Source organism: Maylandia zebra, linkage group LG16, assembly GCF_041146795.1.
Source record: "Maylandia zebra isolate NMK-2024a linkage group LG16, Mzebra_GT3a, whole genome shotgun sequence".
Taxonomy (NCBI): Eukaryota; Metazoa; Chordata; class Actinopteri; order Cichliformes; family Cichlidae; genus Maylandia; species Maylandia zebra.
In genome coordinates, this window is record NC_135182.1 from 37350824 (window position 1) to 37376804 (window position 25981).

General features: G+C 41.5%; 1 protein-coding gene across 1 annotated transcript; it reads right to left on the reverse strand.

Moving 5' to 3' along the window:
* Window positions 1–4371: 4371 nt before the first annotated feature.
* On the reverse strand, window positions 4372–25365 carry arhgap15 (Rho GTPase activating protein 15). The gene is made up of 13 exons (XM_004576011.6): window positions 25265–25365; window positions 22982–23150; window positions 22841–22912; window positions 13850–13990; window positions 13664–13753; window positions 13465–13563; window positions 13177–13306; window positions 8262–8396; window positions 7796–7894; window positions 6308–6385; window positions 5777–5911; window positions 5432–5537; window positions 4372–5056 (listed from the first exon to the last, which is right to left on the reverse strand). Exons 1-13 carry the CDS (start codon window positions 25276–25278, stop codon window positions 4873–4875), a joined length of 1452 nt encoding a protein of 483 aa, XP_004576068.3. The 5' UTR covers window positions 25279–25365; the 3' UTR covers window positions 4372–4872.
* Between the last annotated feature and the right edge of the window lie 616 nt (window positions 25366–25981).

The window sequence follows — 25981 nt, forward strand, 5'->3', positions numbered from 1 at the left end:
ATCCCCCAAATTATTATCTAAAATATACAGAACACTTTCTAAATTAGATGAATCAATATCCCTTCCTATTGCAAAGTGGGAAGCAGATTTATCAGTCAGCTTAGACCAAAACTTCTGGTCTCAGGTATGCTTAAAAACCTTTAAATTGATTAAAAATCCCAGTCTGCAATTAATACAATACAAAACACTACATAGAGTGCACTATACAGATCATCGGATGTTCAAGATGGGCTTTACATCTTCCAACAACTGCTCACATTGTCAAGGCAATACACCAGACAATTACATTCACGCTCTTTGGTTCTGTCCACCAGTGCAGAAGTTTTGGCATGAGATATGTGAAGACTTATCAAAGTGTCTGAAATGTAAAATTCCAACCTCCCCTTTAGTATGCTTGTTGGGAAAATTGGATGAGGTCACTACAGAAACTAATACAGTCCACATGGTTTTTACTGCCCTATGCATCGCCAAGAAAACGGTCCTCATGAACTGGAAAAATAAAAATAATCTTAATTCTAGCCAATATAGAAACCTTCTAATAGATCACATTAGTCTCGATATAGCCTCTGCCACCACATTAGATCAATCCCTCTGGGCTCCTTTGATCGGCTCCATCACCTAGCAGGGGTAGGGGGTCGTGGTTTGGTCCCGCCTTAGCTACTGTGGTTGATGTGGAGTTGGGACGGGCTTAGGGCGCCTGGAGGACCCCTAGAGACGTTATCCCTGGAGGGCTTAACCCGGGGGTTGTGTTCATAACCTGGTTAGTGGCTCTGGTCGCTCTTAGAGGTTGTTCTCCTCGTGGCTACGTGCAGCGGGGCTGGAGGATGGTCTGTACTGGTGGACGTAGGTTACTGGCCTGGCTGCCCCTGAGTGGATCCAGGGCAGGCGTGGAGGTTTGGGGTTCGGGGGTGCTTCGCCTCCGTGCTGGGGCTCTGGCTGGGCCTTGGGGGCTTTGGTCCTCGTCGGTGTGTCACCGAGGTTGTGAGTGGGTGGGTGCACGGGGGCTCAGCCCTGGCACAGGGGGCCTCTTGTGCATCGGCCTAACTGGGGGGCTCTTCAACTGGTGGGGAGGTTGTTCCATCCTTGCAGGAGTCCACTCTGCAGGTGGGGGAGAGACATAGGAGAGGTGGAGAATAAACTTAACCTGGGTGTCTGTTGTCTTGTGTAGTCTGGGAGATGATTGAATGTTGGGGTGGGTACAGTTTCCTCTGCGGTGGGGTAGGGTGGGCTGCCCCGGGTCCTGTGGGGCTTGGCAGTGCTACCGTAGGCCCCGGTCTGGATGGACCTGGGCTCCCTTGCCTTGGTGGGTACCAGAGGACGGGGGTGCCTACTGGGGTCAGCGGGGGAGCTGGCCCTAGGGAGGGGCATCCTCCCCTCCCTCCTTTTCCTCCCCATCCCCGGCTACCTCCCTCTTCCTGCTCCACCACACTCACCCACACAGGTAGGGCCTTGGGGTGCGGGTGTGTCACCAGGGTGCAGGGGAGACATTCCCCCCCCCCCCCCCCCTCTGTCCCCTTCTGGCCACCTGTGCCTCAATTTTATCTCACAACTTAGACATCCACATTACTTACACTCTCATAACACACACATATATATAGGGCCTTGAGGGTGGGCACGTTAACGGCGTCCAGTGGACGGTCTGTGTACTCAAACCTGCCTCTGGCGCCGGTGCCCACCTCTCAATTTTAAATCCATGTAGACATTGAGGGTTCTCGGAAGGGGCCGTGCTAACACCTGCTGCTCTCTGGCAGCAGCAGCACCATGCTCTCCCTTGTTTTAAATGCACTTTAGAACAACACGCAGCAACACTACACATGAGCGGGAGGAGGGAGGTATGGGGTCTTCACACACCCCCGTTCTCTGCTAGCCATCGGGGCGGGGGGGCCGGGAGGAGATGTTGGCTGTCCAATTGGCCTCCCTGCTGCTGCGGAGCCTGGGACGGTCTGCTTGCCTCCACTCCGGGGGGAAGGGTAACATCTCTTGGGTCTGGGTTCTGTTTCCCCCTCTGGGGGCGAGGGTACCTGGACCCGAGGTATAGAGTATGTTTGGGGAGTGTGATTGTGTGTACATGTCCATTTATGTCAATCCTTACGTTGGGTGAGTGCTGAGTGTTTGTATATGTGTGCTTGAGGGTGGGAATGCATGTTGTGCAATGCAATGCTGTGTGTGCCTGTTTGTCTGTGTCTATATGTCAGGTCGGGTCTTAGACTCCACCTCTCTGGGAACTCCCAGGCCCTCCAAGGCCTATCTCCCCTCACCACACTCCCTGCCGGTGACTGATGCCCTCAGGGGTCGGTGCATTGGTGGTTCTTGGTGTTCGGGGCTGGGCACTCAGGTATGTACCGGCTCACTCCCGGTGGCTACCTGGCGGGGCCTGGCGCCTGTTGCTCGGTCAGGCCTCCTCCGGGGTGCGGGGGGCCCTCGGGCCTCCGGCCTCTGGGCCTGCGGCTCGGTTCACTCCGGCACAGCTGGCTGCCGGCAGAGCCGGCGGGCATGCCGGTGCAGCCCCTCTAGCTTCTGCTCGGTGGCTACTGGGTGACGCCTCGTCTGGGGATCCTCAGCCCTTCCCATGAGGGTGGCACGGATGCCCCTCCGGTGGTCCTCCTTGGGCTCTCGCACTCTGGGGCCTCTGGATGTCTGGGGCCTGGATCTCCTCCATGCCTGCTTCATGCCCTGGGCGACGGGGCTATGGCTCTCTACATCCTCTTGCAGACCATTACATGTGGAAACCATTTGAATACAAGCGCGCTGATCCACACAGGTATGCACACGGGTGTTCACTGCTCGTAGACTTAAATGACACCTTTCTTGGCTGCTACTTCAAAGCACATTGTGCGCTGTCTGTCCTGCGTGCTGCACAACAATATTGAATATTTAGTATTTACTGCTGTTTACACTTAGCTAGATTAATGCGATGGTGTTGTGTTTAGTATGTTGCTTTGGGTTTTTTTGCTTGTTTTCTATTCTTCTTCTCTCAACAGGTGATCCAGGAGATTTTTTTCTCCCCCCCTTTCTCACTGTCCCTCTCCCCTTCTGTTTTTCTTTTCCTTCCTCTTTCTCTCTCCCTTTCCTATCCCTCACTCATGTCTGTCCCGTCTGTAACAACTGAAAATAAAATAAAATAAATAATAAAAACAAAGGTCGATCAAATGGACCAATACGGCAATGCCACGATGATCCATTTGGCAAAATAAATCCATTGGGTATCCTTGTTGGTCTTCAGACAACAATTCTGATAGCTAAAGAACCAAATGGGACAGGCAAAAAAAAAAAAAAAAAGTTTTTAATATTACTCTTATTAATCTTTCTGGGTCACAAAATAAACTTTTAACATGTTATAAGGTGAGAAAGTAGCTGTGTAAACTTCAAATATCTGCTCAGTTTATCAAGACATCGCATATTTGCAAAAGTGCGCCGACGTTTTCAGAGACCCACTAGCTCGATAGCTGACCGGGGCGACAACAGCAAACTACCTGCACATCGTTTCCACATCCCCGCGGTCTTTGGCTACTCAGGTTAAAAATGATATAGAAGTCACTCAGATAACTTAAAAATGTTATTGTTTGGCTTTTTCAGTATTTTATTTGTTCCTGAGTAAATCGTTTTGGCTGAGATTAAAGTTATAGTTTTCACACAGCTGAATAAACGTCAAACAGAAAACTGATTAAACAGAAGTGTGAGATGGTCGAAAGTTTACTCCAGTGTCCTAATATATTTTAGATAGCAAGGAACAGACGGCTGAGCTTAGTAAATTTTAATCAGCGAAATCTCTAAAATATATTTATCAATAGGAACTAGTCAAGTAAACTTGAGATGTACCTTCAGTATCTTCGTCTCTCACAAGATGTGCAACCTTTAAAATCTCAAATAATTTTTAGAACGTTTCATTTCTGTTCAGTTAAAATATCTTAACATACAAACACGAACTAGTGGAAACTTATGCTGTTTACAGGAATTTAAAATCACCTCTTTTTCTATTCTTATTAAATAAATTTTTGTCGCTGTAGTCTGATGTGTTCAGACCACAAGAGAGAACCTTTAAAAACTTTAATCGGTTCAGTACCTCCTGGCAGAATTCATTGATTAACTGTCAAACTCACAAACACACATCAAACTCTTTGTGCTGACAGATTAACCCTTTCTGGACTGAATTATTCACACATGAACATATTTTCCGTTATATTCACTCATTTTAACTTTTGACACACAAATTATTGTCTGAATCCAGTTTGTTTTCTGTTTTCTGCTGTAGATTTTTTAAATGCGTCAGTTCTCACTAAAGTTGGATGTTTATGTTGACTTCAGGCTCTATTGTTTCTTTTTAGTCAATATTTATACTGCAAGACTGTCTAGAAACAAACACACTAATCATACAAATCATCTTATTTACTCACCATCATTCAATAACTTTAAAATAATCTTCAGCAATATTTTACCAATAATATGACAGGGTTTGTTTGAGATGTTCATGTGAAGCCTTGAGTAGTGTGAATGCTATATTTGAAATAAAAAAAACATTACTAAGATTCATGTTTCATACATGTTTGCTCTGCAGGCTAATTTTGTGATAATGCAGCTGAATTTTATAATGACACTAGGATATGTTTTAAATATTCAGTGGTAGGTTATATACAGAAAATCATTAGAATTATTTATTGGAGTACTGTATATTTTTGTATTTGAAAACAACACCGATTGTGGCAGAGGTAAAAGGGTCAAAACATTTAATTATAGATTTGTGCTAATGCAATATAAACTCTGACAAAATATCTTCTGAAAATTCCAGTTTTTACATCCCGGCCCAAACCAGACATGGCTTCTAATATCTGTAAACGTGAGTCCATCAGCTGATTTGGTCCCGCTCAGCACCTTTTACTTCCCGTCCAAGTTGAAGATTTCTTGGCTTTCAGTGAGAATGAACTCCACAATCTGATTCTGATACACCATGTTGACCGCCATGTTTCCGGCGTCCAGTTCAGGCCACATCAGCGTTGGACCGAACACGATTCCGATGCCCTGAGTGGACATCAGGTTCTTCCTGGAAAAGGCCAGAACTCTGCAAAAGGAAAATGCAAACGTTAACATGTCCTTTAAATTAGCTAACAAAGCATCAAACAGTGTACTATGTGCTACCCATCCTGAGTTTATAAATACGACCCTTTCTGATGGTGCCTTTCTGATTGTGTGAACATCAAATCAAATCACTTTTATTGACACAGCACATGTGAGTGAAATTCTTGTGTGCAAGCTTCACAAGCAACAGCGGTGTGCAAAATACAAGAAACATAAGATACAAGCCAAATATATGGACAGGAATGTAAGAATTATCACTTGTTTGTAAAGTAATATGTGCAGTGGTTTATTCCACAGTATTCCACCTGAACACTGTAAATGCTCCTAACAGGTGAGGTTCAGGTGTGTGTTGGATTACTTGTGCAGGTGGCTGAAGAGAAGCTTCATGGTGTCATGGTTGGGTTTGGGCAGCTGCTGTATCAGTTTCTTCACAGCCTCAACTTTTTGTTTGGGTTCTTTGATCTCTGTTAAAACAAATGACAGCAGCATTAGTTTAACCTTTAGATTTCTAATTGAAGTTGAAACGTTTTTAAACTTGGGGGGGGAGAAAAGTCTTGTTCAAGCAGTCTGGAGATTCTGTCTAAATACAAGTCTCATTCTTAAAGTGACTTGACCAAGAGCAGCAGAGATTACAGAAATAAAAGAACCATTTTATGAAGTCATCACAAACTGAAGATTTATAACAAAGGCAGGTTTTACTCACTGATGGCCTCCACAAAAGGCTGGAAAAACCTAAATGGAAACAGTGGCTCCGGCAGTTCACGGAAAAACATTTTGAGGGCTCCGGTGACGACGTGGACATCCTCCCACTGACTGTGTTCCAGGTCCAGGTCCTCCTCTGTGGGACAACCATGGAAATATTACTGAGCAGGATTTTATGAGAAGAGGTCAGAGCACATTGTTTTACCATTTTATATGTATTGGTTTTTAACTTCAGAGTCTACTTAGGAGGATTTAATACATTTTGATATAAATTATTGGTGTAAGGCCATGCCACAAGCACTATTTTGATGGGTTTGGTTGACTGACTTAGTTGCTTAGCTGTGTATCGAGGTTTAATTTCTTAATAAAATTCTGTTTCATTTTGTAACCTGCACTGTTTGACTCTTTGTTTTAATCCCCTAGCTTTGTCAGGGCAATGTAAGACTTACGCTGATTAATTATAACCCATTTTCATAAATGAAAGGGAAATTAACTACTTTACAGCTACTGTAAAAGCTACTGTTTAGTTGACCTTCATCGACGAGGAAGCGAAGTTTCTGGATTGTGGCCAGGTTTCCACTGACTCTGTAGATCCCGTCAGCTTCCAGACCTGCAAAGAGATACACTTTATTAAAAACCTTAATTTAAGTCTGAGCTCATTCAGTAGATCCATATGTACTACTCGTTGCTAGTTAATTGTACTCAAACAGCTTTAGCTTTCAGGAAACAGAAACTAAACATACAGTGTTTTCCCCGTTCCTGAATTTTTCATATGTTTGTCACACTTAAATGGTTCGGATTATCAAAAAATTTTAAATAGACAAAGATAACACAAGTAAACACAAAATGCAGTTTCTCAATGAAGGTGTTTATTATCAAGGGGAAAAGTCCAAACCTACGAAAACTGATTGCCCCTGTAAATGATCCATGGCAGACCTGACGACATTTTTATGCTTATAAGCATCTCTTTATTTCGCATTCTCACGGTTGTTGTCACAAACACACGACTGCAGCTCTAAAGCTGCCAGCCACACACATCACCAACAACAACAGCATTACAGCAGTCCGCATAACCAGCAAGGCGTGATCTCCTGCAGCAGCACCACAGACCACACCCCACCACAGTGCCCTAAACCTAATAACTGGTTGGTCCATCGTTAGCAGCCTAATTGCAATTGTGATAACTAGCAATGAATCTTCTACAGCTCTGTGGAGGAATTTTAGCACATCCGAGGTTATTTGAGCATGAACTGGCTTTATAAACTCTGGGTTCAGGTCAGGACTTTGACTGGGCCACTCCAAATTCTTCATTTTGTTTTTCTTAAGCCACTCGGAGGAGGACTTGCTGCTGTGTTCTGCTGCAGAACCCACGTGCACTTCAGTTTGAGGTCACAAACAGATGGCAGCACATTCTTTATACAACAATTCCATGCAGAAGTACTTTTTAACTTTCATAGAGATGCAGAAACTTGACTCTGGCTCATGCATTGGTCAGCATGAATCTGAGTCTTCTTAATTTCCAGATGGAACTCAAGAAGAGGGCAAACACTTTTTCATACCACTGTACCTGTGTTTAGAATCAGAATAATGCCAAAAGAAATCATGTGGTCACAGTTACACACACACAATAACGGTAACAGACTGAACTAAATAATACAATATATTACAAAGTTTACAAAATACAAGAAATAACTCTAATATATAAGTAGCTCAGTTGTAAATATCCAGAATATTGCAGAGGTGAAATATATATGATTGACGTTTTACTCTGACCTGTAAAACTTTGTTAGTTATTATTTTACTGTAAAGCATGTGCAACGGGGTGTAACTATTGTACTGTGTACTGTAGATGGCCACGGGCAGCAATGATTTCCTGTGTCGTTCATTGGTGCATTATGGATAATCTCAGTCTCTCACTGAACGTGCTCCTGTGACTGGCAAGGATGTCAAGGAATGGGTGGGAGAGTGGGTGTCCATATCTTGCACAGTCATGTCTGAGTTTCAGTATCAGTAAACGTACCTCGTTTCTCAACGGCGTCCACACAGATCCGAACAAACTTTGGTACCGTGGTCCCTTCACGCTCACAGAGACTCGACAGATGGCAGCCAAACACTCGATCTGAGACAGATGTTATAACAATTTGATCAATTAGAATTTTTGTTAACTTAATTATTAGATTAAGCACATTTTGAAAGCCAGTTCACTCACAAAAATCATTTTAAGCTTGTGTTAGGGCCAGGGTTAGGTTGTAAAACCGAACCTGTAAAACTTCTGCAAAGGTAACACTGTATATAAAAACACGATGTTATTTTATTTCTTAAACCTCTCTAGTCTGCCAGCAATGCTGTTGAAACAAAATTTATCCAAACTGTTAGTTAAGTTTTAATTTTTAAAAAAGACATTTCTAAAGGAAAGGAAGCAAGCATAAAAACACGACTGGAAAACAAGGCTTCAGAAAAAAGGCTGAAGCAAAACAAGCAGAAACCTTTTATCAGGCCTTTCTCCTGTAGAGTCTTCATGGATGGACGTCTGATGATGAATTTCTTCAGCCGGTTTTTCACTCCATTCTTGTCTGCGCTATCTGAGGCGCTGTGCTTCAGCTTTGAGCTGCCAAACATGTCTACAAAAGAAACAGGTTGAGGTACAGCTTTGAGATACTATGTAAAACAAGTGTTGTTGTGATTTGGTGCTGTGTAAATAAAACAGGATTCAATTAAGTTGAATTGAATGTAAAAGGGTTAGGGATTAAAAAAACAGAAATTAATTATTTTCAAATCTTATAAACCCATATTTTACTCACAATAGAACAGAAAACACACACATGCGCTCATTTTGAATTAGATGGCAGCAAAACATCAGCTCTTCCCATATGGAAAAGAAATAGTAAAAACATATATGATTTACTCATGAAAGTGGCTACTTTCATGAGTAAATCATATATAAATCATATAAGGCTTACATGATTTACTCATGAAAGTGGCCACTTTCTCATTACTTTCATATATTTTTTTTAGTAAGTATACAAAACATACAAGTTTCATTATATAATTTTTCAAGGAATCTTATATGTGTTTTCACTCTTGTATGCTTTTCATACAAGTTTCATACAAGACAGATAAAAACTTTATAAGATTTATATATATCTTTTCCATATGGGTTGGGACAGATCAAAAAAAAGCTGGATAAGTAAGTGGTACTAAAAAGAAACAGCTGCAGGAACAATTTGCAGCTAATCAGGGTAATTGTATCCAATCACAACAGTGTTTTAATGGATGCAAAACGATTGTAGCCAATCTTTGTACAGTTTAGGCACAACAGGAGCTCTCAGAAGTGAAAAAAGGCAGAGGTTCACCAATCTGCAAAAAACTATGGTGGAATAATGTTCAGAATAATGTTTCTCAATATTAACTTTAAATGATGTCTCTCATCACCCATATTCTGATGATATGGTTACTAATCAACCAAAGACCCAGACAGACTTTTAATTCATTTGAAAGCCTGATGCTTCGCCTCGTCCACCCCAGCTGTAAAACTCAGAAACCAGTCTTACTTGTTATCATCTATCGTCCACCTGGGCCTTACACAGAGTTTCTGTCTGATTTCTCAGACTTTTTTTTATCTGATTTAGTGCTCAGCTCAGATAAAATAATTATTGTGGGTGATTTTAACATCCATGTAGATGCTAAAAATGACAGCCTCAACATGGCATTTAATCTGTTATTAGACTCAACTGGCTTCTCTCAAAATGTAAAAGAACCCACCCACCACTTTAATCACACTCTAGATCTTGTTTTAACATATGGCAGAGAAACTGAACATTTAACAGTGTTTCCTGAAAACCCTCTCCTGTCTGATCATTTCCTGATAACATTTACATTTACAATAATTGATTACACAGCGGTGGAGAGTAGACTTTATCACAGTAGATGTCTTTCTGAAAGCGCTGTAACTAAGTTTAAGAATATAATCCACCCACTGTTATCATCTTCAATGCCCTGTACCAACACAGAGCAGAGCAGCTATCTGAACGCTGCTCCAACAGAGGTCGATTATCTTGTTAATAATTTTACCTCCTCACCACATACAACTCTGGATACTGTAGCTCCTGTGAAAACTAAGGCCTCAAATCAGAAGTACCTGACTCCGTGGTATAATTCTCAAACACGTAGCCTAAAGCAGATGACTCGTAAGCTGGAGAGAAAATGGTGTGTTGCAAATTTAGAGGATCATCAGTTAGCCTGGAGAAATAAGAAATAAGAACTGAAGGTTTCTCTTCAGCACTGTAGCCACTTCTTCACAAATAACATTTTAACCATTAGAGACAAAATGACCCATAATCATCACACAGATGTAACATTATCTACAGCTACTTTTAGTACCATTGATATTCATTTAGAGTCTTTTTCTGTCACGGTCTGCCATTCCTCGCTGGTCGACCTGCCATGTCTGTGTTGTATTTGGATTTGTGTTTTCTACTCCGGGGGCCTGTTCTTCGTACGTCGCTCACTACATCCAAGATCACATGACACATCCAAGACCAAACCATCGCGCTAACCGTGAGCTCGCTAATCCGGTTCCCCGAACACACCTGCTGTTGACGATTAGTACAGCTGGACGCAGTAATGTGACATCACTGGGTGTCGTAAAAGGGGCTACGCATCGATAGTAGAAACATTGATCGGCAACCCTCTGATTGGTCGGCGAAAATGTCGAAGGGGCGTGCACGGTATTTTCCGGCAGCAGAGCAAGAACTCATGAGTGCGGGATTTCAGGAGTTTCAGAGTTTAATTAAAACGCAAGAGAACACTGCAAAGGCTGCAAAAGCAAGGAGAGAGGGCTGGCAGAAAGTTGCTGACAAATCAAACTCGTAGGTAATTTAATAATAATAATAATAATAATAATAATGGATTCGGTTTATATAGCGCTTTCCAAGGCACCCAAAGCGCTGTACGATACCACTATTCATTCACTCCCACATTCACACACTGGTGGAGGCAGCTACGGTTGTAGCCAGGCTGCCATATCGCGCCATCGGCCCCTCTGGCCAACACCAGTAGGCGGTAGGGTAGATCTATCATATGACACTATATTGTCCAATATCATATGGCATTATATTATATTATAATATGTTATATTATATCCCCTTTCACATTAGAGTATTCTACAGAATGGTAATATTTATCTCTTAGATTGCTTTTCGTCTCTTGGCAAGGTAATACTGGCCTGTAATACTCTAATACTCTGTTAGTTTGTTCATAACAGCAACCAAGAAAAGGGCAGAGGAAAAAAAGACAGGTGGTGGTCCTGCACCCCCTCGTCAACAAGTTGGTTAACTAAATAATACCCTCACGGGAATATCGATATCTCTCAATGAGCACACTGTCGCGCTGAGCTAAAGGATCCTGTCTATCCCGCAATATACGCTGGATTCTGAGGACTCTCCTTATCAATCTTGCACCTTCCGCAATGGGTTGGTCGCGTATACGGACAGGACATGGCTGCGACAGACTTCCCAAATCCACCTTCGCTTTTATAGCCGTGGTCTCTCATCTTGATTACACGAAGTAATTTACAATTACTACTCTGAAATATGAATTACATCTGTAATAATCACATACATGTGATAGAATGTTAATAGTACATTTCCCTTTTTTAGGAAATGACCTGTATGTATCTGTGTGACATCAATAAAAGGATCAGGTGCTGCATTATCTTTAGTTACATTGATAATATTTATTTATGGTGAAACAGTGGTGGAATATTGCTGTTGCTTTCGTATAAATGAAGCGGACATACCTGCGTGGCCGCGATCTAATCCTGTTTACATAAAGTAAACCTGCTCCCGAGCAGGTTTACGCTTACGGCTCTGTTGCTATGACAGCAAGTCCCGGATGAGCTTCGGGGAACCGAACGATCCAGGATCACGCGAAATCGTCAACAATCTAATCCAGCTAACTTACTTAGCGAGGTACGAAGAACAGGCCCCTGGTCTGTGCATGTTTGTGTGCATATGGTGGTGTTTGTGTTTTGGTGCAACACCAGGCCTGAAGAGTTTCCCGCCTTGGAGTTGGCCACCCCTCCTGACTAATCATGCTATCCTGATGCTGATCAGCCTTGTCAGTGGCTCTCTACTTAACACAGTAGCTGACACTGTATTGTTGAGGAACACAGTCAGTAATCCAGCTCGTCAAGGTGAAAGTCTCCCAGGAGATTTACGGGAACATGTGGAGATAGCTGAGCACCATTGTACAGAGATAGAGCTGTAAGTTGTATTTTCACTATGAAGAGAAGTCACTGCACGGTAGCATTCAACTCCAGTGAGTAGGATGCTGTGATTTCCATGACTGTTAGGATTGATGACAACATGCAGGTATATGGTAAACAGGTCTCCAGTCCTGATAGATCCATGAGGGGCTGATCCCTGGGAACGAAGGCCAGGAAGAGACGAGCCAGCAGAGGAGGAAGAGCAGACCACGCAGCTTGGCCAGGCCCGACTTTTGCTCTCAGACTGCAGGAAATGACATCTGGCTGGTCAGTGTTTTTATTGTGGCAGATAAGGACACTATGCAGACACCTGTCCCACGTGGCCGAAAGATTTTGTCCGTCAGTAGCAGTAGGAATGCTGGTGGGCACGATTGAGGACATCTCCCTACCTAGACTCCAGTGTTAGTGTCAGGTTTATATTGGCCTGCAAGTGACGATGGGTATCATCACTTGCAGGCCATTCAGATCTCCTCTTCCTGCAACCATGTTGAAAAGATTAGTTCCTTTCTGTTTGATGATGCTTGTATCCTTCGTTCTCGGTTATCCATGGCTAAATACACATAAACCCCATATTGACTGGTCCAAGGACTGTATTTGTCATCCAGCAAAGAAGGCGTCTTTGCTGGATTGTTGAGTTATTCTCGTCAGTACAGCTCTGATAATCTGTTTCTTGTGTGATTTCTCAGTTTATTCTAACCACGGTTCTCCTGTGCATAGACTCCTGGACTTGTCCTTATCCCTAGATCTGTTTCCCTGGCAGCGTGGCGTGGAGTAGGTGAGAGTGCTAATGACAAATGCGAGAGGAGCGAACGAGCAGAGTGTGCTTCGCTTTTTCCCTTGGACCAATGAAAGTCCCTGCCCCCATACACTGTTTATAATTTCACATAGTGTGTTTGTAAATACACTTGTGACTGTAATTCTAGTTCAGCTGGTCTGCGCCTGAGTCAGTTTCCGCCCGCGTGACATTATTACCTTAACTTTTTTTAGGAGTTGCACAGCTGCTTTCCACCTCCAGCAGTTATGGAGCAGTCATGATAATTTAGATGTGAATCATGTTTTACACACTAATGGTTTCTGTGGCTTTAGCTGCTCACTGCTGCTTTGTATAAATACAAATCATTATTCCTCAGACTCACTGATAGATCGTCGGTGTATTGGGTTACGTTGTTTGACACCAGGAGAAGCAGAGCCATATCCAGGTAGAGAGCTGTGTCTGGGCAGGTAGTCTGTACTGTTTGATCTCCGCAGAGGAAAACCTTCTTTAGTCTGAGCAGAAAAGAGGTACAAGCAATCTCAGGAAGATTAGTTTGATAAGTGATCAATTTGTCTTTTTGAAAAGAAATTCACAAAATGCACAGAAATAATTTATAATTAATGAACAAGGAATATAGTGATGATGATTTTAAAGGGTGGTGACTTCTTACTGAAGAGTCGACGGTCTTTTTGATGGCGTCGTACCATTTGCTGGCAGTGGAGTAACTGTCAGTCTGGACAAGGTACTCACTTCCTGTGCTTGTTTTAATCTAGAACAGGTAAAAACAACCAAAAAAACCAGTTCATTTCTGTACCATCTATTTTAAATAACCAGAGAGAATAAGCCATCAGCAGCAATTAAGTGTTCACCTGGAAGACATTTTTCCTGCTTGATTTCTCAGTATTCCACTCAATGAATGCTCCACACAGCTGAAGCACATCTGCCTTACCTCCTGGTTTCTAAGCGCAAAGACAGTAATGTGATGGGTCACACAAGTTAGACATGATAAATATAAATAGAGATACACTGACAGTAGTGATGAAAGATTTTTATACCAGTCCAGTTTCCTGTTTGTCTTTATAAAACATTAACTGGTCTGAGGTGAGCACAGTCCACACTGAAGACCAGTTCTTCCTCTGCTTCTTACCACTGTCTGAAATTTTAGCCATATTCATGATTTCACCTTTCAAATCCACCTGGAAGCACACAAAAGGGAAATTAAGGAAGTGTTCAGACGTTTTATACATATGCTGTCGAGAGCGGGGGGGGGGGGGGAGAATCATCAGAAACCCAGAAAGACAAACTGAACATGGGACTTTACATCAAATCTATTTTAAAATAAACAGTAACTCTAAAGGTTAGCCATGTTTACTTGTGAAAAACTAATCTGAATGAACTGACATGCATATTTAATCCATATGTCAACCAAACCAAGATGTCAGTGAACTCTCTGTAGACACCGATAATCAGACTCACTTGTGGGGATCAGAACAAGCCACTTCAAAGCTTTGAACGTTCCTGGCCTCACCAGTAGTTCCATCCAGATGGCTATCCAAATCTGCATGTCAGATTTGGATAGCCATCTGGATGCAAGAGGAATTTCTCTGACTCTGTGGGGCTCCATTAAAACCCAGACAGCCTCGGGCTAAACCTGCGCCTTGCCTTGGTTTAATGACAGCGCTCACGCTGTCAAGAGGGAACGTCACCCAGCAGAACCCAGATGGAGAAAGGAAAAACTGCATGTATCATTTCAAATTTTCAAAGACTGCTGACATCGCTACCAGAAAACTGTCAAAGAGACAAAAAAGGGCATATTTTGAAAATATCATTTCTTCCAACAGTCCTAACCCATGTGTGTTATTTAACACCACTGACTCTGTTCCTAATACTCCACTGAATGTCTGTTTGGAAATTTCTCCTGATATTTGCAATAATTTTCTGAGGGGTTGTTGTTTTTTGTTTTTGTTTTTTTGTTTTTTTTTGTCACCACCAGGGCTCTGATCACAGCTCCTGACTCTGACCCCTCTTTCTCTGTCCCTTGCACTGCTGTTTTTACTCAGTTTGAGCTTGTGACGCTCTCCACTTTAGAGGATGTGGTGCACCATATTAAGCTCACAGGTTCCCCACGGGATCCTTTTCCTCCACAATTTTTTATTTTTAAAGACATTTCTCCTAGTATAGGACAGTATGTCCTTGACATTATTAACAGCAGTCTGTCTTCTTGTATGGTTCCTGCAAATGTCAAACATGCAGTAGTGCAGCCACTGCTTAAGAAACCTGGCCTTGATCACACAGTCGTGGCCAATTATAGGCCTATTTCCAAGCTGCCTTTACTTTCCAAGGTTTTAGAGAAAACAGTTTTTAGTCAACTTCAATATTTTCTAGATGATAATGGCATCCTTGAGGTTTTTTCAATCAGGTTTTAAAACCCTTCATAGCACAGAATCTGCATTAAGGGTTTTTTAATGACATCCTTCTGGTATGTGATTCGTTCTGGTCTTGCTTGACCTAGCTGCTGTTTTTGACACCGTAGACCACAATAGTCTAATTCTTGATTAAATGATGTAGTGGGTATTGGTGGCTCTGCACTTAGTTCTCTTGGCCAAATAAGACCTAAACCAATTGTCTCCACCAGCCTTCTCAGTTCTGAATCATCTTCTGCTCCTCTGTCATGCAGCGTCCCACAGGGCTCCATCCTTAGAAGGTCAAGGTCAAATTTATTTATATAGCACATTTCAAACAGCCGATGCTGCACAAAGTGCTTAACAATATAAAAATGGTATTAAAAAGCAACAATGTAGTACAATAATAACAATAAAAAAACAAAAGAATTAAAACAATAACTAAGACTAATTCAAATAACAGCAAAATGCTTGGGTCATAGTGTGTTAAAAGCCAGGGCATAGAAATGTGTCTTTAGTAATGATTTAAATTGCTCAAGTGTTTGTGTAGATCTAATATTTAAGGGGAGACTATCCCAAAGTCTGGGACCTGCCACAGAGAAGGATCTATCACCATGAGCTTTGAGATAAGTCTGTGGGATGGACAGCATTAATTTTGAGCTAGACCTCGTGGTTTTTCCTGGAGCATAAGGAGGTAAGGAAGGGCTCGGGCATTAAGTGTCTTAAAAACAAAAAGTAAAAGTTTAAATTGGATCCTGTACGAGACAGGAAGCCAGTGTAAAGAAGCTAAAACTGGGGTTATATGCTCTCTCCGTTTGGTACCAGTTAGCAGGCGAGCAGCTGCATTTTGGACCATCTGAAGACGATGGATGGAGGCCTGATCTAGACCATAACACAATGAATTGCAGTAGTCTCATCTGCAAGTAAGGAAAAGGTGAATAACACGCTCAAAGACGTTAGCCGGGAGGTATGGCTTTACCTTGGCCAGCTGTCTTAACTGAAAAAAGCAGGACTGAACTACTGCACTTACCTGCTTATTGAATTTAAAAGAACCATCAATGTAGACACCGAGGTTTTTTACATGTGTTTTACAATACGAGGAAAGGGTGCCCAGAGTGCTGTCGATATGATTAAAGTTGCCAAAAATGACAACCTCAGTTTTACTTTCATTTAGCTTTAAAAAATTTAATAACAACCACTGTTTGAAATCGTCAGCGTAATAAGAGCTGGGGATGGTCTGACCCTGCTTTTAAAGGTAGATAAATCTGCAAATCATCAGCAAAACAGTGAAATGAAATGCTGTACCGTGAGAAGATGGAGCCCAATGGCAACAAATAGAGTGCGAACAGGGCAGGACCCAAAATAGAGCCTTGAAGTACACCGTATTTAAGAGGGGCTATTTTGGAGTTGTGGGGGCCCATATTGACATGAAAAGACCTTTCTGACAAATAGGACCGAAACCACTGGAGGGCAGATCCTTTTAGGCCAGCATGAAATTCTAGCCGTGATAACAGGATGTCATGGTCGACCGTGTCAAAAGCTGCTGACAAGTCCAACAATAAAAGGGCAGCAGGGCTGCCAGAGTCCAGAGTTAAAAGAACATCGTTAAAAATCCTTAAAAGTGCCGTCTCAGTGCTATGTAGTGATTTAAAACCAGATTGAAATTTTTCAGAGATCATATTAAAATCAAGGTGGGCCTGCAACTGTAGGTAGACCACTTTTTCCAAGACTTTAGATAGAAAAGGAAGCTTTGAGATAGGCCTGTAGTTGGACAGAACAGTTGGGTCCAGGTTTTGTTTTTTTTAAGAAGAGGCTGAACTACAGCTTGTTTAAAGCATGATGGGACGCAGCCTGTAGCAAGGGACGTATTAATTAATCTCAGGATAAAAGGCCCAACATTAAAAGTGTATTAAAAGTGCTTTTAAGGAAGCTTGGAGGGAGACGGAGGGGCAGTGTGATGATCTTAGGTTACTAATAGGGGTGGGTTTTGATAATTGATTTATCGATTAAAATCAATTCAGGCTTGGATAACGTGATATCGATTTATTAAAATCCTGAATCTATTTTTTTATATTAATTTATTTTGCCCGAAACGCCAGAATCTCTGGTGAAATCTCACAAAATTTCAAGAACCACCAAACAGCTAAAACAGTAAATGAGAGCAGGAACACGGATTCTGCACAAAGATGTAAACACAAAGCTCGGACCCGCCGACGGATCAGAATCAGTGAGATGTGACTTTCTCACCCAACGGCACGGACAGGGTTGGGGCTGAAAGCCGACAGCTCGCTGATTCTGATGTCCGCGCTTTGTGTTCACGCCCTTTTTGCGGTGATTCTAAAGCTGTTGGTTTTATCTCTCTTCAAACATTATTGACCAAACCAGCAGCAAAAGATCCAAACTAGCTTCACATAAACATTGTCATGAATTCACTCTGACTTTTGCTGTTCTCTGTCTGTCTGTCTGTCTGTCTGTCTCTCTCTCTCTCTCTCTCTCTCTCTCTCTCTGTCTGTCTGTACTTCAAGAACAGTTTTCCATCTAAAAATCTGTTTTCTGCATTATTTGCTTGCTTGTTACAAACAAGTCTACCGTTGTTTACAGGCTGTCGGCCGCTGTTTTTTTTCCCCTTTTACTTACTTCTGAAAAGAAAACCTAATTTCTGCTGTTCAACAGGCTTCTGAACAAATATAAACTTTTTAAAATTTTGCAAAATGCAAAACGCTCAGCTGTGTCTGTAATAAAACCGCTGTAACTTCAGAGGTAATGTTCATATGTTGATTAATGGTTTTCTTTCGTTTTTGATGTACTGTGGAATATTTTAATAAAATCCAGGCCAGGAAAATCACCTTCATGTTTTTCTGTGTTTTATCTTCAGCTACTTTGACACAAAGGCCTCTGCTGTGACGCTCACACCTTTGATAAAGTCTGGAAAGTGTCAGCTTCCTTTTTATAGATACAAAAATATGTAAATGTACTGATCTGAATTATAATATTTCTGACTGTCTCAGGCAAAATTTCCCAGATTTTAATCGAATCGAATTGAATCGAATCGTGGATCGAATCAATTCAGGACCTTGTGAATTGGAATCGAATCGATTCTAGAAATCAGTGACGATACCCAGCCCTAGTTACTAACTACTGCGGTCAAGTCATTAAGGGAGACGGGATCAAACTGCTCTAGGACAGCTGAGCACATAGGAGAAAGACAATGATCTCAAGCAGCAGACGACGAGACAAGAGCCCTAATCGATAGAATCTTGTCAATGGAGCAATCGAGTCCAAAATATCAGTGCAGGTAGAATGAAGAATGTCCGAAAGGTCCTCAACACTCTTACAGTTGGAGTTCATTATTCCAGAATCCATAAAGGCAGCAGAAAAAGCGGGCGCTGTCAGAGCATTAAGAGCAGCGCAGCGTTACAGTGAACAACACAGGAAGATAATCGGAGATGCGCAACTTGGATATTTCCGTGATGCACACATCCAGCCCGTGGGAGAGCACCAAGTCCAGTGTATGACATTTTTCATGCGTGGGACCGGTAACCCACTGGGTCAAGTTAAAAGAGTCAATAATATTTAAAGTCCTTGACCAAAAGTTTAGAGTCACAGCAGACATGGATGTTAAAATCACCAAGGATGAAAAAACTGTCGAATTTAAGAACGATTCCAGCCATAAAACCTGAAAACTCTTTGATAAAATCCTTTTTAAGATGGAGGACGGTATATGAGGGCACACAGCAAAGGTGCAGCAGAGTGTAGGTGTAACTCAAACAGTTGGAGTTCAAAACTAGAAAATGAGTCGTGCTGTAATATTTGATGAAATCGTGAAATCGAGCGTTGAACACGGTGGCTAAGCCTCCCCCCCTACCAGAGGGCTGAGGGAGAGTGAAGAATGAGAAATTAGGAGGAACCAGTTCCAAAAAAGCTCCAGACTCACCGGGTTGAAGCCATGTTTCTGTCAGAAACAGAAAGTCCAACTGTTGTGACTTTAGGAAGTCGTTTAATACAAACGTCTTGTTTGCTAATGATCTTACATTTAGTAAATCCATTTGGAGTGTGTAGATCCTAACATCAGATGTTCCAGCTTGGTTAAGTGTACGAAGATTTCTGTGGTCCACACCGCATCCACGGGTCCGAGGCCGCTTAGGGAAATAGAATGCTGAGAGCGGGGGATCAAGTGTCATGGGAGCTCCAGGGACAACAGGCAGGATCCATCTAAAGATGCACTCTGCTGGTCCAGTAGTTCCACGAGAAGCATGGAGAAGAGCTCGGACTTTGATGAGTGTACCAGCCCGCTTTCCTCGTTTCCTCGGGTGCTTCTTCCAGGAAGTGGTGTAGGAGTATTGGCACAGATAAACTGGAATACAGGGCTCAAAAAGTGGTGGAGGAGGCCCATAATCATCTCCTGTGTCCGTTTGTTTAAGAGCCAGGTCATACGATGCTTTGATTTCTAAGAGTAGCTGGCGATTGTACACACGCAGAGCGAGGGCATTTTAGGATCAAATAGAAAAGGATAAGGCTAGCGAAAGCCAAAGCAAAGCTAGCAGAGTTGACGGACGTGTCGCCGTGCATACTGCTGGCGCCATCTTCCTAAGAAGGCATGGGATCTCTTTTCATTGCACATGCTGATGAATGCCAGATCTATTTGCCACTAAAGCAGAAGGATAGCATCTCCATAAAACGTGTTTTGACATGTCTAGATGACATTAAAGCTTGGTTGGCTTTAAACTACTTAAATTTCAAGTACAAGAAAACAGAATTGTTGGTGTGTGGACCCAGTGGTGCCTGTTAGTCCTCCTGTTGATTTTGGATCCCTGGAAGTTTATTTTAAACCTGTAATTACTGACCTTGGTTTTAAGTTGGACAGTGGTTTTAAATTGGACAACCAAATCAGAGCAGTGGTGAAGTCCAGTTTTATTACTTAAGGCGACTGGCAAGAGTGAAATCTTTTCTTTCGAGGCAGCACCTTAAAACAGTGATCCATGCTTTTATTTCATCCCGTCTGAACTACTGTAACTCACTTTATGTGGAGGTCAGTCAGTCGTTGCTCTCACGTCTGCAGCTGGTTCATGCTGCTGCATGACTGCATAACAGGAACTCGTAAAAGAGAGCATATAACCCCTGTCCTGGCCTCACTGCATTGGCTGCCTGTGTCTTTTAGAGTTCATTTTAAGATTCTCATGTTTGGTTTTTAAATTCTTTCACTACCTCTCTGAGCTTTTTCATCCACGCACACCTTGTCAGTCTCTCAGGTCAGCTGACCAGCTGCTCCTGGAAGTATTGAGATCCAGGAGGAAGCTCACAGGGGGCGGGGCCTTTTCTATCATGGCTCCTAAATAATGGAATAACTTGTCCTTCCATGTTAGAGAGGGGCTGTATCCCAATTCAGGGTCTGCAGCCTTAAAGTACGCAGTCTCAACGATCCTCAAGGGCCGCGTACTTAAAGACCGCTAAGGCCGGAAGTGCGAGGCTTGTGAAATGGGATGGTCTAGCCTCCGTTGCGCTGCCCAGGTTGCCTAGCAACCATGATACTAACAGCTGGAAACGTTTCATACAGCTTTGTTTGACAGAAATGAAATGAAGAAAATCATTTGTTCATTTGTTTGTTTGTTTCTACATGAGCTTTGGTCATTCTCTGTAAGATTAAGGTCAGCTATTGAACGGCGTATATTTTAAAGTAAAGGCTTTAAAACCAAGTTAGTACAAACGTCACTAATGTCACATGACTTTGCCGACATGTGGCCAACAGTAATGTTTTAATGTTCTTCATTATTAAACATTTGCACATAAATAAGTGACATAATATTCAGTACTTACTTAAAGTTTACTCTTCAGGCGCCCCTCATCCGCCGCGCTATGCATTCTGGGATATATTGGGCCATGAAGTCTACACCGCCACGTCCTTAAAATTCAGGGAAATGAAGGACGCATTTGAGGCTGCATTTCGAGCAGCCTTCAAATTGGGACAGCCTTTGTCGCGTCGCTGTGACGTAATCGGCCTTAAAATGCGGCCTTTAAGGCTGCAGACCCTGAATTGGGATACAGCCAGGGCCCTTCACTGTCCACTTTTAAAACACGTCTGTGACAGCAATGACGGCCCCGACCACATACTTTCACTCTTTACACACTTTTTATTCCTGGTTGCTGCATCTACAACTCCCGGCCACAGCTTTTCAGCTGCATCCCACACATAACGTCTCCCACCCCATGCAGCAGACTGTGACAGCACTGAGCAGCTAATTCAGTGGGAGACTGCGGCACCCACGGTGTGGGACGGAGAGATTTCGCAGGTCTTTCCTCCCCACTGCTGTCAGACTCCACAACAAAGACTTTAACTGAACAAACACACACATCCACACATGTGCAATAACACTAAGTGCAATAATCTTTTCTGGCATCGTTGTATTTTTACTCAGTTGTATATAGCATTCGTATTCTATTTTTATCTTATTGTATATTTTTATTCTATTTTATTCTACTGTATATAGTATATTATTTTATTCTATTCTGTACAGCTGTGTACTGTATTTATTCTTATTGTATTCTAATTTTTGCGTCATAACTTTTGCACTGTCCACTTCCTGCTGTGACAAAACAAATTTCCCACGTGTGGGACTAATAAAGGTTATCTTATCTTATCTTATCTTAACACCCACCCAACCAAACAAACAAACACTTCCTCAGGTCCTCCCATATGGAAAAGAAATAGTAAAAACTTACAAAAGACTTGCATCAGATGTGGCCTACTTCATATAGTGAATCATATAAGGCTTACATGATTTACTCATGAAAGTGGCCACTTTCTCATTACTTTCATATAATTTTTTAGTAAGTATTCAAAACATACAAGTTTCATTTATATAATTTTTCAAGGGATCTTATCTGTTTTCACTCTTGTATGCTTTTTCATACAAGTTTCACACAAGACAGATATATATTAATCTTATAAAGTTTGTATCTTTTCCATTTGGGCTGGCACATTTAATATGCCTGAGATCGAGCTCAGGTGTGTCAACTTCCCCCACACGAACCACGCCCCACCACAATGTCTTAAAACCCATTTTTATTCTTTGGCTTTTGGCCTCAATGAGACTTAGTTTTTCTTAAAATTAAATTAATTATTAATTAATTAACTATTTCACTTTCTTTTATTTGGATCTTATTTATATGTTATGAATTTTTATTATTTAGTTCCAATGTGCAGCACTTGCTTTCTAAATAAAGATGATGATAAAGAAGAAAGGATGCACAAATTACACTGTAAGTATTGTAAATACTTACACTCTGGACACGTCACCAGTCTGTCACAGGGCTAACGCAGAGAGACTGGTGGTGGAATCAAACTCAGGACCTTCTTGCTGTGAGGAAACAGTGCTAATCACTGTTTCGTACGCCACTGTGCTGTTGTTGAAACATTCATTCATTTAATTGGGAAGTAGATTTTTTGTGTTTTCATAAATGATGACCAATCTGCACTGGGATCAGTTGTTGTGGATCGCAAATAAAAAGCAAAATGACAAAGTAAGATCATCTTACAGAGGAGTGAATGTGGGGGGAGTCAGATGTGGAGAGAGGAGATTAAACCGGATCTGTGAAGGAACTTTTCGAAAACAGGAGGAATGTAATGATTATATAGGTTGTAATTACCAGAGGTTCAAATGTAGCAGCTCCTGCTACCACAACATTGTGCTGAGACTGATTCCTGCGATGTCGAGAGATCTGCAAAAGACATGTTCATTAAAACAGAAGCGTCTCCTGCAGGCTGGTGCTTCTTTGTGATTTACGTACAGGTTTCTGAGGAAGGTCGGTCTCCTGCAGCACCATCGACTTGGACTGACTCAGACGGTCTCCGGAGCTCGGAGAGTTTTTAATGCGCATCTGCACGGCTCCCTGTGTCGCTGTGCTGCGCTGTGGAGCCTGAATCCCTGGTTTCACGGTACTCTGCAGGTTCGTGATTCTGCACATGAAAAACAAAACAATCATTTTTATCATTTCATAGCTTTACAGTTAGTTATGATGTCTGTGAATTTATATTTCTATGCATTTAAACAATCCACTTTAGAGAAAATGTATTATGATATTACATTTTATTTCCCATTAAAATAATGAAGACTATTATGTTTCCCCAGGCAGTATGGGTAACCATTTTCTCAGGTAAAAACGTACATAGACTGTTCATTCTTTTCATTTGTGTACTTTGGGAAATACTTTGTAGAATTTGTATCCCCCCACTGAAAGTTTATTTTACAATTTATTGAAAAAGTAGCTTTTAAACACCCATTATGCGTAATGTTAAATTAACCATGATTAAATAAAAATACATTTAATAAAATATGTAATATTAGAATCAGTTAAACTTAACTGAAATGGCTCTGTCTGCGTCTATTCACCTGTTTACACCTCCTGTTTGTTTAAACTGAGTGACTGAACATTCAGAAGTTCCATCCACAAAAGGATCTGAGGACAGTTTGACTTTTTCCTGTTTGCTTCACTTTAGTTACACAATGTCTGCCTTTCTGCTAGCCAGCTGCAAGGAAACCAGAGCTGAAAAGACTGAGGGTATGTTTGAATAGTACCTCTTCTCTCCTTTTCTAACCAGTTTTCCTCGATCTAAGTGGGAAACAATATAAGGAAAGCTGGATAGGAAAATTAACCAGGACTTAGAATAAGAGAAGAGTGTGTCCGGTTGTATTTAAACTGGCAGTGTCGGCAGCTTTTGGCATGGAATGTAAAACACACTGTTACTTGACATTTACAGTTCTGTTGCTGGTTTACATGAATGGCTGGATGGTGTATTTTATAGAACAGCATTTTTCCTCTTCTAAAGACGTTAATAAGGGAAGCATTGAAGCTCTTTTTCTTAGTATCTGGAGAATTCAAGTAGTTCTTATTGCTGTCATGCAGATACTTCCAGGCCACATGATTCTGGTGACAGAATTTTACCACGTGTCAGGTGTGTAAACAGCCATTGTCTTTTATTTATATCCTGCCAAATCACAACAACAATTCCCTCAAAAGTCAAAGGGGGAGGGAGGGCGAGAGAGAGAGATTATTTCAAACATGGAAATATAACTGAAATAAGAGAAAAGAAGAAAAAGCACAACTTAAAAAACATCAAGTTTTCATGTATATCTCTATGTCCACACAATGTGTGTGCTGGAAAAGAGTAGGATGAAGTTTACACTTTTCCTGGAGAATACAATGGAAAAACAATCAACAACATTAAAAAACAGCATTTCTTGAAATCCCTAGTCACATCTTTTTTCAACAGTTTTAATGAAAAGTTTGGTGTACATCAGAGCTTCAGCAGTATCAAGAAAATGTCAAAGTACCATCTCGTAACACTTTGGTCTTCCTCCTAAAATGTGGTTAATCAAATAATTTTAAAAAAGAGGGTAGGGCTGGAGAATGTGGGGCTATAGAAAGAAGCTGATGGTTTGTATGTACTTCCTGAACTCTTAGTGTGCAATATTACATTTAAATATATTGTTGAAATGTCTGGTAAGTGTGTTAGAAAATGCAAATAAAAACATTAAACACTCTGATCATTTTGTTTTTTATGACGTTGACATATGTTTGAATCATCCCTCGTGTCTGCAGTTCTGTGGGTTTGAGCTGTTTCAGTAACTGACTGTGACATAAAACCACATCATAAAAACAGCACACTTAAAAATATGATCAGGTCTCAGAACTGACATGATGAGAAGTGAAGCCTCATTAACCGGAAACAAAATGAAACCCTCCAAACAACGGAAGCTGGACCGTCAGTCATGCATGAAGTCTTACGATCATAACCTCATAGTCTGAATCAGAGACTGTTACAATGTTTCCATAACTTCAGATGAGATTGGTCTAAAAAAATAAGCAAATGAAATCTTTATGCTCATTTAGGGTTATTCCTATTATTATTGGCCTTTTTTTAAAATTTCAGCCAGAAGTGAGCGGAGGCCTACAGAAAGTAAACAAATGTGAACCCCAGTAACGCAGCAGTGAGACCTGCAGACACACACCAAAACAAACCAATCACAGAGACAACAGAATAATGAGATTTCATATTTAAAATGAACTCACCTTGTACCCGCCATCTCTGTATGTCTCAGATCACAAAAGAAGAGACGCAGAGAGGCCTAACTGTCAGAGGAAGTAAAAAGCATCACGTGGTTTCTTCAAACCAGACGTCTCAAACTACAACTGCTGCAACCTCCCCATTTCCTGAAAACAAACCTCACTCTCGTGAGACCAGACACGGGCAGTTTGTCACTTCTGTCAGTGCTGGTGTTCGAACATTACAGATGGTCTGACTTTATTTACCCTGGATTTATAAACCTATTACTCAGAACAGCTGATTAGAAACCTAATCAGATTATTTCGATTATTTCAAGGCTTTCTTGGCCTGTTGTTGTGTTAGTACATAGTAAATTTATTATTTTAGAAAAATTATTCCACCTAAATATCTAATTTATAAGATATAAGTGACTTATAGGTAATTAATATGCTTATATACTATAATGTAACATGTTTAATAACAGTAGCTTTATACATTGCAAACAATATATTCACCATTTTAAAATAAATATTACACCAACTGCACACAAGTTATCAAGGAGCTGTTGATGGCTCATGGCATGGTTTTGGCATCATTTGGAATTTCTAAATAAATCATTAACAAAGTGTTTAGATAGTATACATAATCTCAATAATGACAGTGAAATGGGCTAACTGTGTGTCTGTGAAGGTTCTCAGATGCTTTTCTTGGCAAGCTCCTTTGGGCTAACTGTGTGTTAGCAC